Source organism: Cupressus sempervirens, chromosome 6, assembly GCF_028749045.1.
Source record: "Cupressus sempervirens isolate cs-2001-9-10 chromosome 6, ASM2874904v1, whole genome shotgun sequence".
In the NCBI taxonomy this organism is placed as follows: domain Eukaryota; kingdom Viridiplantae; phylum Streptophyta; class Pinopsida; order Cupressales; family Cupressaceae; genus Cupressus; species Cupressus sempervirens.
In genome coordinates this window covers 266,966,843-266,981,543 of record NC_143123.1, presented here as the reverse complement: position 1 = coordinate 266,981,543, position 14,701 = coordinate 266,966,843, and the positions used below count along the sequence as shown (strand labels likewise).

The 14,701-nt window shown below is 35.7% G+C and overlaps 1 protein-coding gene across 3 annotated transcripts in view; it reads right to left on the bottom strand.

The window, feature by feature from the left end:
* LOC149552260 (formin-like protein 14) overlaps positions 1-14,701 on the bottom strand; it is a 120,514-nt gene that overhangs the window by 88,315 nt on the left and 17,498 nt on the right. For all 3 annotated transcript variants that reach the window (XM_089787785.1, XM_089787784.1, XM_089787786.1), the window contains one exon: positions 779-877. In XM_089787785.1, the coding sequence (XP_089643911.1) occupies positions 779-877 (99 nt within the window). The remainder of the gene's footprint in view (positions 1-778; positions 878-14,701) is intronic.

The window sequence follows — 14,701 nt, the reverse complement described above, 5'->3', positions numbered from 1 at the left end:
ATGATTTACCATCAACAATGTATCTCATGATCGAATCAATCCAACTGAAGCTACAAACTTAACACTCCCTCTTCGCTAGAGAGGACTGTTATAGAACACATTATGCTCTCAAGTATATGAAGAGATATCATCTCAATATGATATTCCTAGAATGGCATATTTAAGGATATCAACATATATCCATCAACTTAGATGTTATCTTTCAATATAATCCGAAGCATGTTATCTTTTAATTTAATCGATATGAAGATAGAAGAAGATAGAAGAATGTAAGGCTTCAGAAGTTTTTTGAAGGACTAAAAAATTGGAATTGTAAAATACCAAAACAACATAACTCATGTTTTAATTTCCATGCAGCTATAACTAATATCATTATTGGGGTTGTCTTGCAAGTTTATTGAAGAAATGGAATTGAAATAATCTTTGTGCGTCTTTGCAATTTGAAGTTTTCATTATTGTGTGATTTATTTAGCATTAGGACATGATCACCAGGCATTTTGCAAATTCTTAGAAATCTTAGCAACAAAGTCAAAATGAAGTGTTTTTTTTTTGCAGAAAAGCTTTCTGGCCCACATAAATAAACAAATATTTATATAATCTAACATTGTCCTTTGAAGGAAAAAAAACTAAAAAATAATGAGTTTTTAACTTTCCTGAATAAACATAAATTTGAAACGATACTCATAACATAATCTGCCAAAGCATTATTGCAATTTACAAGTATAAAATATCAAACAAACAATTACTTACTGCAAATTGTTAATTGACAATCGATTACCTTCAGCATCTCCATTTCTTCTTTAGTAGGGCAAAACTTGATAAGGTTCTCAACTTGGTCAACATCTAAAATGGAGCTATCCAACGCCAAAACTGCGCTCTGGAAATTCATAGCAAAAAAGAAAAAGTTAGTCTAGTTCACTGTTTGAGTTTACATTTGTCATTCAACATTAAAGCATGAAGATGTTTACAGCAGCCACTAAACATAAGAAGGCATTAAGTCATCTTTCCATTCCTAAAAGAAAGAGTTATAAAAATTTGGAATAATGATCAATTATGGACAAACCTTAAAATGAGCATATTTGCTGCAAGAAAACTAAAAGATATGCTCCAGGAAAAAGATTATGATCTTGGAGGTGAGAACGTGACCTTAGCATACTTATGACAACCAATACACAAGTTGTCAACAAAGAAAATAAACAGAAAGTTTTTAAACAAATATGCTACAGAAAATACAAAATATCAGTTTCAGTATGGATTTTATCAGATGCTCAAAGAAGATAATAAGTACTTTTATACATCTATTTTATCAAGCAATACTGTAATGTCCCTCCAGGAGGACTTACCTTTTGAAAGTCGAATTGGCAAAATAAATGTTAATTAGTTTATATTAGTTTCAACTTACAAATCTATTTGAACTAATATTAATTAATTAATAATAAATAAGCTTACAGTAAGCATTTAATAAAACCAAGTTTGATGAACTTATGTTGTGAATAATCTAACTAAATCAGATGTGGCAATTACGGGATTTCCATTGTTTAAATAGACGCAATGGCTCTTTGAAGAGGGCAGAGAATCTTATTGATCATCAAAGGTGGAAAATGAATACAATATCTACAATTCAGAAGGTTTGATGTTGATGAAGCAATCCTTTCGTCAGTCTGTAACGTATGGCTGGCCTAGTGGATACTAGTTGACAGTGATGAATCGTTATCATTCTGTTCATTCGAAGATCACAGGACAGAAATAGAAGGAAGCTGTAGATGCTTGGACGACATTTATAAGGTATTTTCCACATTGAAGGAGAATTGTTTGGTGGTACACGAAAGCCAACGGAAATAATCTTAATTCTGAGACAGAACAGAAGTAATTGCTAACGAAGACCAATAAGTTTGGCGATAGTCTATCAAAGACAGGGAGATTGGTGCACGATACTTGGCGGTTCCAGACGGAACTACCAATAATTATTTACAATTGTTCCGTGTCAAAGAAAATAACCAATCAGCACTGGCACTCATTCGTAACTTGGGAAAAAGACAAGAAGATTTATTTTGTTGTTATCAGGCGGCACTTTCAGTTGTTTTTAGTGAAGAAAAACTATCAGGTGCAGCCAGAGCATAGTCTCTCTTTTGATTTGAGAATATCGAGACTAGTCAGAAACAAATGATCCCTCATCAGCGACAGAAGAAATATTGGCATCAGGAGAATTCCTATTATTTCTTCGCAGGCTAAGAACTCAGGTGCATGCTGTTAAACCTTAAGATAAATTTGATGTGTAAACTCAGTTATAATTTCCAGATTGTGATGTTACATACTATGCAAATATTATGGTTCTCAATGGGAACTAATTAGTTTCTACATTCAAAATTGCAATAATACTTGGGATGAGTACATATTAAGATTTATTGGTCTGAGATTTACAATTCAAATGTAGATTAGAAATCTGGAACTTTACAAACACCCAATGATTCTCATCCAAAATAAAAATTTGAATTAATACCATAAAAGAGGCACATTTTAAACAGTATCATATCACAATCCACAAACAGCTTAGAAGCTTGCATCAACTCTATAACCAGTGTGCCAATGAAAATTCCAGCAAAGAGTCAAAAACAAAGGAATCTCTATAATAGCAGACAAATACAGAAATTTATAACAGTTGAAGCAAAAATTGGAAGATTAAGAATCTTCCAAGTTCTCCATTTTCATATGTACCTAGCCTTTAAACACAAACATATTAAAAATAAAATTGGGCAATCTTTTCAAGGATAATGATTGCAAATTGTTCAACTAGTTCAAATAGTTGACATGGTTCAAAAGTTCAAATATATTTTACAACAAATCTCATTGTTGTGGTGTGACAGCTAAAATGAGAATCTCTAATTAAGGATACCCGAGCTCAAATCCGTATTCAATCATCACAAAAAAAAAAACTCAAAAGGATAACTTAAGTGCACGCATGTAGTGGAGTACATTGTACCAAAAATTGTGCCAAAATACTGATATTTTACATGGAATGTGTTATGTCCAATGCTTAATTAGATTAATTTTGCAAAGATGTCCTCTCCTATAGTTTCCATTGCCTGAGAGGAAAATTGCCAGAAAATAAATTTTATTAAAGTTAATTATTTGGAAGTTAGTTATTTGGACCAAAAGTAACTATTGTTTATTATTTATAATGAAAATGGTTAAGCAATAGGTCTGGGGGGTATAGCTTGAATGACAAGAGGTTCCTATGGTAGGCACGAGGTCAAGAGTTCCAGTCTCCCACCCACATGGTATTGGAGGACATGTCATGTCAGTGCCACCAATCACATTTAAAAAGTTTGTTGGGTGGATATTTTGCAACTGACAGTTATGGGTAAAAATTCAATTGCAAAATAGAATGACCAGCCATAGCGTATGAGACAGAGTCTCTCCTACCTTAAAGGGAAGGCTCCCCCTTCTCACCGTTCCTTGAATCAACTCAAGATAAGCAAGAAGCCAACAGATTTTATAAAATGGGTGTTACCAATATCCTTTCTTCTTATCTTTCAAGAAAGAATCCACTTACTCGTGGAGCGAATAATGGGCAAGGTGAATCTCTAACTACACTTCTATCAAGAGCTGGAAACAGTGATACCGATTAAACCTTCACTAATTCAAAGGCTAGTTGAAAATGTACCAGTTTGGCTCTAGGTCCGGTCGTACTTCTATATGGAAAAGCTTTGCAATTAGGGCACAAAGACTCCTAAAAGTAAAAATAACTTAACTATTTTGCAAATTAAGAAAGAAGTATAAGCTACAGACAAAGCTTCTAGCTCTACACTTCCACAATTGCTCCTGGTCAAAGCTCTGGCTCCAATTACTTCTTAACTCTTTTCTATTCAATTTACGAGATACAATTACCAATAACACATGATAATATGAATCAAAGATAACTTGGATGAATTATAGACAAAGCTTACAACTCACAGAAATAACAATCTCACTTAATCAAAGTTAAGTTTCAAATGCTCCTTTATATTCACTTTCTCTCAAAATAGTTCTTACACAAACAAAGTTCTGCTGGCACAATTTCTCTAGAGCTCTCTTGCATAAAGATAATGATGATTTTATAATAAAGGGACACTCCTTTATATAGGCACAGGACTCGAGAAAAAGGTGGAGGAAAATGTGGGAGCAACTCAACCAACTTTGACCTAGTCTAACTACATGCAGCTTTACATACATGTAACTCACATTACATGTAATTACACTTTTTCATGTAATGCATCCTTTACAACTACTAACATGAAATAAAAACAAAACAACAATCTTAGAGATTGCTTCTCAATGCCTTGAATTTGACAATAATGTCACGCTGTGGGAAGATTGACAATTTCCATAGTCTTCGATATGGCTTCTACTCTCACTGCATTTTCATATGCTGATTGCACAACTTTGGAATTTGCTTCCGTTGAAGTTAACAAGTATTTTGTCAAGGATTTATACAAGACAGACTTGTTCATCGTGTGCGAACCAAAATCTTTAGAATCTACATCAGCATTGATCCTAATTGCATATTCTGAATTCACTCTCTCTACTGCAATAAGATTACCGGATTCATCAGTAACATGGCATCCCATTTGTTCCAAATCACAAGTACTGCTTGACAATCTCCAAAGGCCACTTGCAACTTTGTGATCAACTTCCTCAATGTCTCCTCCTTGCAACCAATGAGTCTTTGAAATCTGAAGAACATTTCACATGACGGAAGAATGTCACACGAGACCATAGCATCCAGATCAAATTTTATCATTTCATCCCAATCATCAAGGATTTCTTTCAAGTTATCTGCTTCTTGAGTCAAAGAAGAGATTAAGTTTCGCTCCATTTCATTCATCACTTTGACACGCCTAAGAATTGCAAATGCCTCTATGATGGCTCGAACTCCTTCAGAAATGATTTCCTGTATCCAAGACTTAGCGGCCTCAATCAGCTTACTCTCCTTAGACGTTTGAGACATAACAACACTCTAAGAAGATTGTTTCTGAATGACCTCATTCAAACAAGAGACCTCGAAGATTTGCTCAATGACCTCAGGATCAAGGCTAATGATAACCTTGCCGTTAACGTCTTTGATAGTCTTCGTCTTGGGAGTAAACCGCCGTGCACATCCAAGAATAAAATCAAGTTCTATAGCCGCAATGGAAAACGTAGACACTAGGTGAATGTTGCTTCTCTTAATATGCTTCATTTCATGACTAGTTGGAGCTTCAACTCTTTGCAGAAAATCAGCCACATCCACATGACCAATCTTTGTGTCCATCACGTTATCCAGAATAGATATGACCGATGGAGCTGCATGAGCCAATTCTTTATCATACTGATATTTCATTTTGCCTTTGAATTTTGATGGTGAGGACATGTCTTGTGCTTGCGCTACAACACAAAAATCCCAAAACACAAATACATCATCAGAAAGAATCTCCATACAAGTGGATTCTAGATCAGCAATGAAGATTTAAAAATGGATTGGAGACTTTGCAAATCCGACAAAGTGACCTTAAAGAGAAAGCATATGCAAATGCAGTAGAGTGCGGAATAAAATGAATGAAATGCCGAATGAAATGGTATGAGAATATGGAAGATGGAGTGAAACGAAATGAAATGAGAAAGTATGAAGGTGGAACGCATGGGAATGTGTGCAAATGAAAATTGCTGATTTCAAAAGTGACTTAGTATTTTCAAGACATTATTGCATGAAAAATGATTACATGTAAGTGCAACATGTAACGAGAGATGAAAGGTGAGATGAGATGCAAAAATATGGAGGGAGGATGCACTTCACATGTATGTGTGAATGAAGAATAAGATGGAAAGCATGGAAATATGCGGAAACATGTATTTGCTCATGGAGGCGCAAATGCATATGGAGGGATGGAAATGGAAAATGGGAGTGAGATAATGAGTTTTATTGAACTTTTGGTGAAAAGGGGAAGTCAAAGTACATGGGAGGTGAAAATGACATCTTTTGAATTTTCAAAATGTGACTTTTAAACAAAAATAGACCTTTTTGGGTCAATTACACGTAAGGCATTTCGTGTAATCGTGTCGTGCCAATGAATGCAAAAAGTGAAAATGGAAGCAAAAAATAAGATTATATGCATGTGCAGATGGTGAATGAGATGGAAAACATGTAGTCACATTTTGTTGAGTGAGAGATGAGCTGCTGTGACATGGAAACGGAACGTGGAATGTGATGATGCTTTGCATGTAATGAAGCAAAAACAAATTCTTGGGAAAGAACTTGCAATTTCTCCACATGGAGAAAACCAACAAACAAGTACAAAGTACAAAACACAACAGCAACAACATACCTTTGGAAAGTGACTCAAACATACCAAGATGCAATGCACTTCAACAATCAAATTCGAAATTGAGACTTGGGAAAGAACCAAAAACATGAAAATAAACAAAAACTTCATTTTTAAAGGAAAAATGAACTTTCCATAGCAAAGATTTTAACAAGTGGCAACCATCAAGTAATTATATGCATAAAATCAGCAAGATAAGCATGAATTTAAAGCAATAAAAAAAAAAGTCCACTTACATGTGCCAAAAATGAAAGAAAAAGATGCTCCAATGTTTGAAAAATTCTTCAAAAACACTTGAATCTTTCAAACTTTTGCAAATTCAAATGGGAGAAGGCAGAAAACAAGGCGTTTTAGGTGGAAGACTCCAAAACATGCCCTAGAAACACTCCAAGATCCAACATTTTTGGATTGCATGCATATGGGACGTTTTTAGCAAAAAACAATTTCTCCATGATACAAGACCAAAACGTTTTGATCATTAAAGGTCAAGACATGCATCAATATGCAATGCAATCTCCAAAATATGCCAAATCGATTTGCTTGGGAGCTAAAACATGCATTAAAAATGGATTTATTTGCTGATTTCTCCAAAAACATGCCCTAGAATGAAGCTTTCAAAAACATTTTTGAGCTTAATAAATCCATTTTAAAATCAAGAGAAATCATTGACAACCAAAAACGCCTCCAATAGAAGAAATCTCATGCAAATCCATTAAAAAAATCTCAAGTTATGATCAAAATTGGATTCTTGGAGGGCAAATACATGTTCTTCAAAAATAGACTTTTTGGATGTCATGGCATATATTAAAACATGTTTTTTGATCAAAATTGGACCTTTTTTAGTCACTTACATGTTTTAAAATATGTTAAAAGGCAAAATTGGACCTTTTGGAAGAGGAAGCATGTTTTAAAATGCAACTCACCTTTTAGATGTTTTTGCATGAAAACTTCACTTTTGATGCATCCACTTATGGACTTTTGATGTAATGACATCAAAAAGGTCCACCAAAGTAAACTTTATATGCAGTGACATGTAAAATGTCCACTTTTGATGGATTTTACATGTTATTGCATATAAAATGTCCACTTATAAAGACTTTAAGTCATTTGGTTCACTTAAAATTATAAAAATGTTACAAAATGGGCCATAAACAATATTTATTTATTATATTTAGAAATATAACATATAAACATCATTTAAAAAGTAAAATTTAAATAAACATTTAAAAACCAAAAATTAAATTGAAACTATATAGTTATATAGTTACTTTAATTGAAAAATTAAAAAGTAACTCAACTTAAAATTATAACATAAAGTGCGCTATAGTCACTTGTTAAAAATTTAAAGTTAAAAACATAACAAAATGTGAATATAAGTTATATTTATCCAAAAATGAAAGTCAAATTGAAAATATAACATCATATTTTTAATTCGTGTTGTTGCACCCCAAAAGGTCTACTTTTGAAGCACTAAAATGGGCATAACTTTTGACTAACAACTCCGATTGACCTCTAGGTTAGACCAAATCGAATGGGAAATCGGAAGGCATGACATGACCAAAATTAAAAGACTAAAAACAAACAAACACAAACTCAAAAGCAAAGAAAGGACAATGGAGGCTTCAAATCAAGCAAAGGCTTGATAGAAAGCAAAACGAAAAAGACTTGACGAAGGCCTTCAGTAAAACAATTTGATATATGAATTGAAATTGATCGATCGATCAACATTAAACAATTGAATATCAAATTCAAGCTTAGAGAAACACGAAACTAGCTTGAAAAAGTTTTGTGTTCTCACCAACATTTTGTGGTGACAAAATGCAGGACAACAAAGTTTACCTGGCAAACTGCAGGTTATAGGGGGCACTGTACAATTCCTTTACTCTAGAAAAGAAAGAAGAAAGAGCAAGATAATTAATAAAATATTATTCTTTTATGTATTTTGGCGATGGGACAACGTAACTCCCAAATCACTTGGCATCTTCTTTTATTAATGCTTCTCTGACAAGGTGATGACAATTCATACATAGAGAGTCGTAATTGGCATTTTGTGGGGATGTTACAAAGACCTATTTTTGAATGAGCATATTTGGAGGGAAATTGGTGGAAACAATAATCTTTGTCATGTTTATAAGGAAGACTTGCAGCTCCTAAAGTGTTTTAATGCCATAGTAACACAAGGACATGTCCCCACCATTTTTGGGGGTTGCACCCGAGACGAGGACGCACCCAGGACAAGGGGACGATGTTCCTGCGTCTCCAGCAGCGCCACACAAACACCGCTGGCAGGGGGATGGGGACATGTCCCTCGACCCAACAAGGGATAGCTAGTCATCCCCCATGAAAAAGTGCAAAAAAAATTAAAAAATTAAATGCTTGTGGTAAATTGTTTTTCAATGTTTGGTAACTCTAGGGTGTGTGGGACCCATCTAGAGGTTGAAATCCCATTAACTCTCTTTGTTTTCCCATTTCTATTCATTTCATGGTTTTCTAGTTTTAGCAACAGCAGCAAGAAAAAGAGTAAAGAGTTCATATAAGGGTGCTTATTTGAGTGAAGAGAGTGTTTGAAAGGCAAAGAGGAATAAGGAGCAAGAAGAGGAGAAGCAAAACTTTCAGCTTGTTCAAGAGATTTGTGAAGCAAAGAGTATGGTTTTTCATGATTTCTTTATTTTATTTTCTAATTTTTCAAGTCGACATTGTTTTTTGTTTCTAGTTTATAGCTTTTAGTGCTTAGTTGAATTTCATTTCTAGATTTTAGTAGATGTTTCTTGTTTCATTTCCAATTTTTTATTGCTTGAATGTTACTTTTAAGAAAATGTGATTTTGAAGAAGGGCATAGGCTGAAATCATGTATTTATTTTATACTTTTTTCATTTTGTGAAATGCAGTGTGAAAATGAGCCCCTGAGATCATGACTCAAGTGGGTCAAATCACAGTGATGATGAGATGGATTTAGAGGCCTATTTTCATAGTGATAGCAGCCAAGAAGATTATAACCCTAAGGTTGAACATGATGAAGAGAATGAAGAAACGGATTCAAAATCAATAGATAATTGGTCATTCGGTCCACCAGCTACAAAGTGCCCCTCCACTCTTTTGGCAAAGTGGGCTAGAGGTAGTTATGACTCTAAATCTCCTCTCAGACAATTTCCAACAAGGATAACTGCACGGACAGCTGCAGGTAGTGGTACAAGGAAGTGGAAATGTAGCATTTGTAAGACATAATGGTTTGGGAGCATCACTACAGTGAATGCACATTTCCTCTTTTGGGCAGGAAAAGGTGTGGGTGCATGCAAATTTTTGACGAAATCGAAAAATTTGCATTATAGACTTGAGTTCACCAATCTTCGGGGTGTTCTAGATGACTTGGGCATTGAGGTACCTACCACCTTGATTGGTAGGCAACAGATTCAGAGTCTTCAGTAGGCTTATGAGCAGGGCCAGCCACGTTATTCTACTCCTATACCTAGGGGTAGACCACAGCAGAGACCTATGGCTACATCATTTGCAGGGGCAGCCTCGGGTCCTTTTTCTACATATAGTGTTATGCCTGAAGCACAGTCCAACAAGGGGATAAGAAAGGTGTCATTTGAAAGTAACCCCACTGCTGATTTATTTAATGCCCCCCTGAGAGATGAGATAGAGGAGGGCATTGAGAATTTCTTTTTTCCAATGGCATACCTCTTCATCTGACACAATCTCCTTATTATAAGGAGATGATGCAGCTGGCGGTAAGGGGAGAAGGACCATCATTTGTGCCACCACGTGAGCACAAATTGCAAACTACAATCTTGGATAAAGAGTATGCCAAGATTGCTTTAGAGAAGGAGAACTTGAGGCCTGTTTGGGAGGAGTATGGTTCCAACATCATCATGGATGGGTGGACGGACATTAGGAACTGTCCAACAGAGGGGCCATTTTTTCTCAAGGCTACTGATTGTTCAGGGCATCAAAAGGATGCTGACTTTCAGTTTCATATACTTCAGAATGCTATTGAGGAGGTTGGGCCACAAAAGGTGGTCCAAGTAGTGACAGCTGCGACGCTTGTGTGTAGAGCTACAAGGAGACTTGTTGAGGCAGTTTACAAACATATTTGGTGGACTCCATATTGTGTACATTCCATGAACAATGCACTAAAGGATATGGGGAAGATTCCCTGGATTAAGGGAGTAGTCAGCGATGCTAGAGATGTACAGCTATTTATCTGCAATCATCGCACATCACATGCCCTTTTCACGAGCTTTGCGAGGAAGGAGTTCCTGAAACCAGTTGAGATCCAATATGCATCCTACTTCATTCTTTTGGAGAGAATGACTGAGTTGCAAGAGCCATTGCAACTCATGGTTATGACGAATGAGTGGAATAGGTGGGATGGGTCCAAGACAGAGCACGGGTTGAGGGTGAAGGAGATAGTGAAGAGTGATGTATTTTGGAGTGATACAAAATACATTCTCTTTCATCACTCCAGTTTTCCAAGTCATCATATATGGGGATGCGGATACAGCTACTCTTGGAGAAGTGTACGAGTGCATTGATACTATGCTTGGCCAAATGAGGGCAATTGTGCGAGAGAGGAACCCAAGTTTAGCATTTTACACTGAGCACATTCAACCTATTATTCAGCGTAGATGGGACAGCCTCAACACTCCCTTATATATGGATGCTTATGCATTGAATCCGAAGTGGTACATGCCTAGGCCTAGGAGAGATACACCACTGAATGATGAGGTAATCTATTATCAATTTCGAATTTAGTACACTTGCACTTGAAAGTTAGAAGTTGGTACACTTACACGTAGGAATATTTAATTTGTTAATTTACTGATTTTAAAATTTGAATTTCTAGTGAAGGAAAGAGTCTTCAAGTGCATTGATAGCATGTATGACATTAAGACAACAGGGAAGGTTTGCAATGAGTGGACCAAATTTGCTACTCTTAGGGGCTATCCAACTAGAGCAAAGGCCGACATAAAAATAGTGGCACAAGAGGATCCTATTTTGTGGTGGAATTGTCATGGACCCAAATCAACAACTATCACACTAACCATCTGTCTCCTATCTCGAGTTTCATGTTCTCCTACTTTAGAACCTTTACTTTTCACTTTCAAATTTCAATTTCACTTTTACTTTAGTCTTTTAGTCATGAATTTCAATTTCAAATTTTTGATTCTCATACTAGTCATTTGATTGTTATGATGTTACCTTAGGTATCTAGTTCTTCGGCTTCTAAGAGGAACTAGTCTACTTATAGCTTCATTCACTCTCTTAAGAGGAACAGACTTACCTCTTAGAAAGCAGAGAAGCTAGTGGTTGTACATTGTGCCTTGTGTATCAAAGATTGCAAGACACATTTGTACAAGGAGAGCCCTGTAGCACAATGGGATGTAGAGCCAAAGGAGCCCTCACAGGTTGATGAGGATGCAAATAATTATAATACGAGGTTGGTTGGTATTCCTCTCTCGGCTCTTACCATTGAAGAGGCTGAGAGTTCAAAGGATGAGTTTGTTAAGCCTGAGCCTCAAGTTGACATGGATGATTAGAGGCCTCTAGGTAGCCTCTACTGCATTTTGGCGGCCCTTGGGCTTTTAGTTCTTGACATTTTGTCTTTTGATTTTGTAGTTTGTACTTGAGAATTGGATACTATCATATTTGTCATTTGAAGTTTAAATCATTGAACATTGTGATCATATCGTGGTTGTTATTTGATGTAATTAATTTTATGATGCAACTAAATGAATCATGAGATAATGATACTCATACTTTGATGCCATTTGAATCTTCAATCTTCGATTATTTTAATTTAAGCTATTTGATAGAAGTTAGAACTTAGAACTTAGATCTCTTTCATTGTTCACTGTTCATTGTTCAATGTTCAATGTTCAATGCAATGTAAAACTAAACTACCAATAGCGGTCTTGATGAACTTATACTTCATATTTATGTCTTATATTGTTGCACATCTTTTCATAATTAGCATTTTAAGTGTCATGTGTATAGTATATATAAACCTTGTCCCCCCGTCCCGTCCCCCAGCACCGTCCCCCCGTCGTCCCCAAATTGAGGACCCTTTGTTCCCCCGTCCCCCAAGCCGGTGTGTCTCAAGTTTCAACAATATATATATATATATATATAAACTTTTAATACCTTAACTGGCCGACTAGGATAAGAGCAGCAATTGTATATTAATGCTGGTCATTTTTATTGGAAACAAGCAGACACTATTTTAATGTTTATTTTGGACATTGTCTGATTCCTCTTAATTCAGAAAATAAATTTAGATTAATATTATGTAGGCTGACCTCCATGTTTGGTGCCCAGGATAAGACATAAAAAAAAAATTAATGACACAAGCTTTGGAATGTAGATTAAAGCATAGCAACTCATTAAGGCAGAGGTTCCATATCAAGGGGCAGTGATCAGCTTAAATTACAAGACAGGGAATTAGCTAATGCAGCATTTAACTTGACTAAACCGCGATTAAAGTAGGAGGCATCAATCATGATGATAAAGAGGAGATTAATTGCAATAGATTTCCACAATCCATGATATTCTGTATTCGAGCTTCTGGGTAAGATTGTGTAAGATTTAATTAGCATCAACGTTTCAGATCACACTCTATGATCCATCATCAGGATGTTAAAGAGAAAGCATCATTTTTTCTACTTTCTTAGCTCTCTCTTTAACATCCTGACGATGGATAATAGAGTATGATCCGAAACGTTGATGCTAAAAAATCTTACACAATCTTACACAGAAGCTCGAATACAGAAAAAAGGAGGTTATTCATTACTAACTGCAGAAATCTTTACTGAAGATTAATCAATTACAAATCTGGCAATCCTCTAAAACAGCAGGTCAGAGAAGAGCATGTGATACATTGGGTCAAGAAACATGACCTTTTCTAAGGAACGGCTATTCAAAAGGGTTACGCATCTTTAAAGATGATGATGGGATATAAGAAGAGAAGGGTACGATGGGAGAATAGGGCAGTTAAGCATTGACCAAACTGTATATATATGCTTTAGAGCAATCTCATTCAAGCACAGATAATCTGAACATTATCTGCAAATTTGGATAGTAAGAAGGCATCATTGGGAATATATTCAAACACTTAAATTAAGTAGCAATAAGGTTATATCAAATTAATCAACAGAGATAAAAGTTTAAGTCATGGGGTTATAGAAATGAGCAGAGATAACAAAGGAAAACAGTGATGAATGTAATTAAGCAAAGGTAGTGATTAATGTGTCAAAGGGCACTGATTATTATGCCTAGTGAGCAGAGATTAATGTCTGGAAGAGCAACAGTTATTATGAAAAGGGGTTCTTAACAAGTAAAATGTCCATTCAAAGAGACATTAAGATACATAAAGGAGAAGAATTCCTTGGAGGGAGGTATATAACCAAGGATCACAGACACTTATCCATAAGAGCAGATCAGTTCATCAGACATCAGTGCTCAGCAATCACACATAGGAGGATCAAACCAGAGATTACTATTTACCACAGGCTATAGCATTCCCCTTCAACAGTGGTATGCATGAGATATATGCTTTGCAAGCATGACAAAGATGGTTCTAACATATTATTTCTTATATGAAGTGCTAATTTTCTAGATTCTTATTTCATTCATTTATTCTCCCAAAGAAACAATCAAACCATGTGAAGGTGAGGAATGGAGTACAAGGAGGGAGAAATTGTTATGAGGTCCTCTCCTAAGTATGCCACTCCATAGTGGTAACAGATTGTCCCATGAAGCCAATGGGGTGCAAGGAGTTGCACACCCTTGGGCTTAGAAGGAAAGGACACTCTGGACACCCTATTGTAGCTTACTCAAGGCTATACCTTAGTTGACCATTATGTAGGATTCTAATCATAAGGTGGAGAATGTAAGTCAGGGAGATAAGGTTTATCAGCTCCCACGAACTAAGTACACTGCCCAAGAGATAGAATTGGTCATAGTTGGACTTTGCTGCCTCTTGCTGGCTGAGACAAATTGATAGCCAAATTGGGCATAGTTAGACATTCCTGCAACTGGTGAAATAAAGGGCAAGTTGCCATAATGTGAATGTTGCATGATATTGGACTAATTTATGATTGGTTATGAGATAGTTAGCTAGTCATAATGCCTATGCTAATCTCCTGATTTACTAACTGATGTATTTGTTCACTATTTCACATAATCGTTAATGGCTAACAAAGTTCACATTAGTGTATTATTGTCGTTTATGTGTAAAAACGGGTAACTCCATTTTGGGGACATTACAATATTTTACATACTTTCCATGAAAGGGATGTTGGAATTTGTGTCTTATTTTTATTTAACTCAAAAAAATTCTTTATTGGTTATCTTTTGTCATTGTC